The sequence below is a fragment of the Penaeus monodon genome, chromosome 18 (assembly GCF_015228065.2).
Source record: "Penaeus monodon isolate SGIC_2016 chromosome 18, NSTDA_Pmon_1, whole genome shotgun sequence".
Taxonomy (NCBI): domain Eukaryota; kingdom Metazoa; phylum Arthropoda; class Malacostraca; order Decapoda; family Penaeidae; genus Penaeus; species Penaeus monodon.
The window spans coordinates 9,120,922-9,123,421 of record NC_051403.1 but is presented as its reverse complement, the minus strand read 5'-3'; the positions used below and the strand labels follow the sequence as shown (position 1 = coordinate 9,123,421).

The 2,500-nt window shown below is 36.1% G+C and overlaps 1 protein-coding gene across 2 annotated transcripts in view; it reads right to left on the bottom strand.

Annotated features, from left to right (window-relative positions):
- Window positions 1–594: 594 nt before the first annotated feature.
- LOC119584216 (general transcription and DNA repair factor IIH helicase subunit XPB-like) overlaps window positions 595–2,500 on the bottom strand; it is a 6,238-nt gene continuing 4,332 nt past the window's right edge. For both annotated transcript variants that reach the window (XM_037932728.1, XM_037932727.1), the window contains exon 3: window positions 595–2,500. This exon is cut by the window's right edge and continues 814 nt beyond it. In XM_037932728.1, the coding sequence (XP_037788656.1) occupies window positions 1,068–2,500 (1,433 nt within the window). In that variant the 3' untranslated portion in view covers window positions 595–1,067.

Here is a 2,500-nt window from a genome sequence, read left to right as displayed (position 1 = left end):
AATGATGCAAGATACAAGAGGAATCCATTGAACACTTGTTGTTATAAAGTCTAACATTTAACTCCCATAGAGTAAAACAAATACAGTAAGTTAATATACAAGATATTAATATAAATCTTTCAATTATGGGTGCAGACGGTCCATTAACAATACAGTACAACATATGAGACGTATATTTTTCTATAAAGAATTGGATTAAATGATATAATTTAAGAAACCAAAAGTTTAAAAGAAGATAATCCAGGGGATATATATAACAATAGTGTAAAAGCTTTTAACAAGAAAGAATAATCATTTCTGTCAAACCATAGTGCTAAGATGGATGCAAAAATTTGTGAACTCATGGAGGAAACAAAAGGTTTAATTCTATTTTTTCATTCGAAAATAGACATAGTTGGGATATGGAATCATCAATACTTCCGCTCTCTCTCTATTAAAACATACATCATTAACACTCTCTCTCTCGCTTTACAACATACACCATTAACACTCTCTCTCGCTCTTTAATCATGCCAAGAGTTCTTGTGAAATAATTTTTATTGGTAAAAATATCTTACAGTAAGCAACAAAAGAGGGAAAATAATTACAAACAAGTAGTTTTTCTTCTTTATTTATATCCAAACATAGAATACAAAATGAACTATACATCTGTTTTTTTAATTATTATTTTAACCATTACTTCAACCAGAATATGGAAACCATCACAGAGATTTTTTTTACCATTTTTGGTAATATATTCATATCATGTATAACCATAACATGTATAAATTAGTATTTCTCAAATTGAATATGAAATTAAATACTGAAAATTAATAATTAAGCTAAAACAAATGAAATAAAAAAAGAGCATACATTTTATAAATAATGTAACTTTCGGCAAAGTGCAGAGATATTAACTATTAAATACACAGTTAACAAATTTCATTTTGTTACCATATACTCTATATAGTACTTTTGAGACAGAAGGGCCACATTAAAGGAGAATGGGTGAAAGTGAATGTGATGCTATGAATGGAAATGAAAATGGAAGAACGTTATGAAATCTATTTACTAGTTTTCTCTATAAACTAGGATCTGTATTTCTTGAAGAGGAAATGCTGGTGGTCCTTCTTGGAACTCTTCCTCCTTTCACCATAGATCTGGTCATCAGCCCCCGACATTGAACCCATATTTCCCGCTCGACGCATTGAACCGCCTACAGCACGTTCCCCTCCCAAGCCCTCCTCATACATGTCAGATTCGGAGGCAGCAAGGATCTGTTCAAGCAATGCTACTTTTTCCTCTCTGGTGTTGTAATGCAACTGCGCCTCTTCCATTCCTACCATCTGTGCAGGAGTGACTACCTGATAAGCGTAGCCCTGATTGATGAGGAAACTCTGCCTTTTGCGCGAGTATCCCATCTCCCTCGTGTCTTGGGAAAGCAAGGCATAGAAGAAGGCATTGTAAACCTCTGCTATGGCACCCTTTTTAGCTCTCAAGATACGACCCAACCTCTGGGCCTCCTGTCGCCTAGATCCTCCCTGAGATGAGATCTCAATCAAGACATTTGCTTCAGGAATGTCAAAGGAAGTATCTGCCACTCGACTGAAGAATATGGTGTTGACTTTGGGATTTAATTTGAAATTCTGAATGATGGCCATACGTTCCTTCTGACCTGTCTTACCACAGATGTAAGGTTTTCCCATAGTTTTGGCATAATGAATCAGTGCAAAAACCTCATCAATAAACACTATAATCTTGTCATTTCTGTTCTCATGGTATTTGATAAGAAATTCACAAGTTCTAAATTTGTTGGGGTTCATAGCACAAAGAAGCCTAATTTTCTGGTCAGATACCTTTCCTGTTAAATACTCTCTATAAAATTCTGGTGTCATAGGGCACCATACCTCTGCACACTGGACCCTTGCAATGAATCCTTCCTTCTGCAGCTCAAGCCAATTGGCTTCATACAATTTTGGCCCAATAAGGAAATTCAGATCAGCAATTTTGTCATCTTCTCGGACCAAAGTGGCAGTTAAGCCAAGCTTACAATGAGACTGGACTATGGTAAGGACTCTTCTGAACATTTTTGCAGGAATAGTATGTACTTCATCTAAAACCATAATACCCCATTCCTGTTCTTTGAGCCAATTCATTGTCTGCTCTGCTTCATAGGCTCGTTTCTGGTTGTGGGATATCATAGCGTATGTAGTAATCAAAATACCTGCATTGAAAGGTTTGTCTTTGGCATCAGAGGTAAATCTGCAAATCATGTCATCAGTTGCAGTTGACCACATCTTGAACTGTTGCTTCCACTGTTCAACAGACACTCCTGAGTTACAAAGTACTAAAGCCTTTTTATTCACTGTACAACATGCTGTAACACCCACTAAACTTTTGCCAGCACCACAAGGGAGCACAATAATACCAGATCTTGCTCTTCCATTACCAAACATTTTCCTCAAGCTCTTTTCTTGATATGGTCGTAAGACGGCTGAAGGTTTGAGATCAATTTTAATAT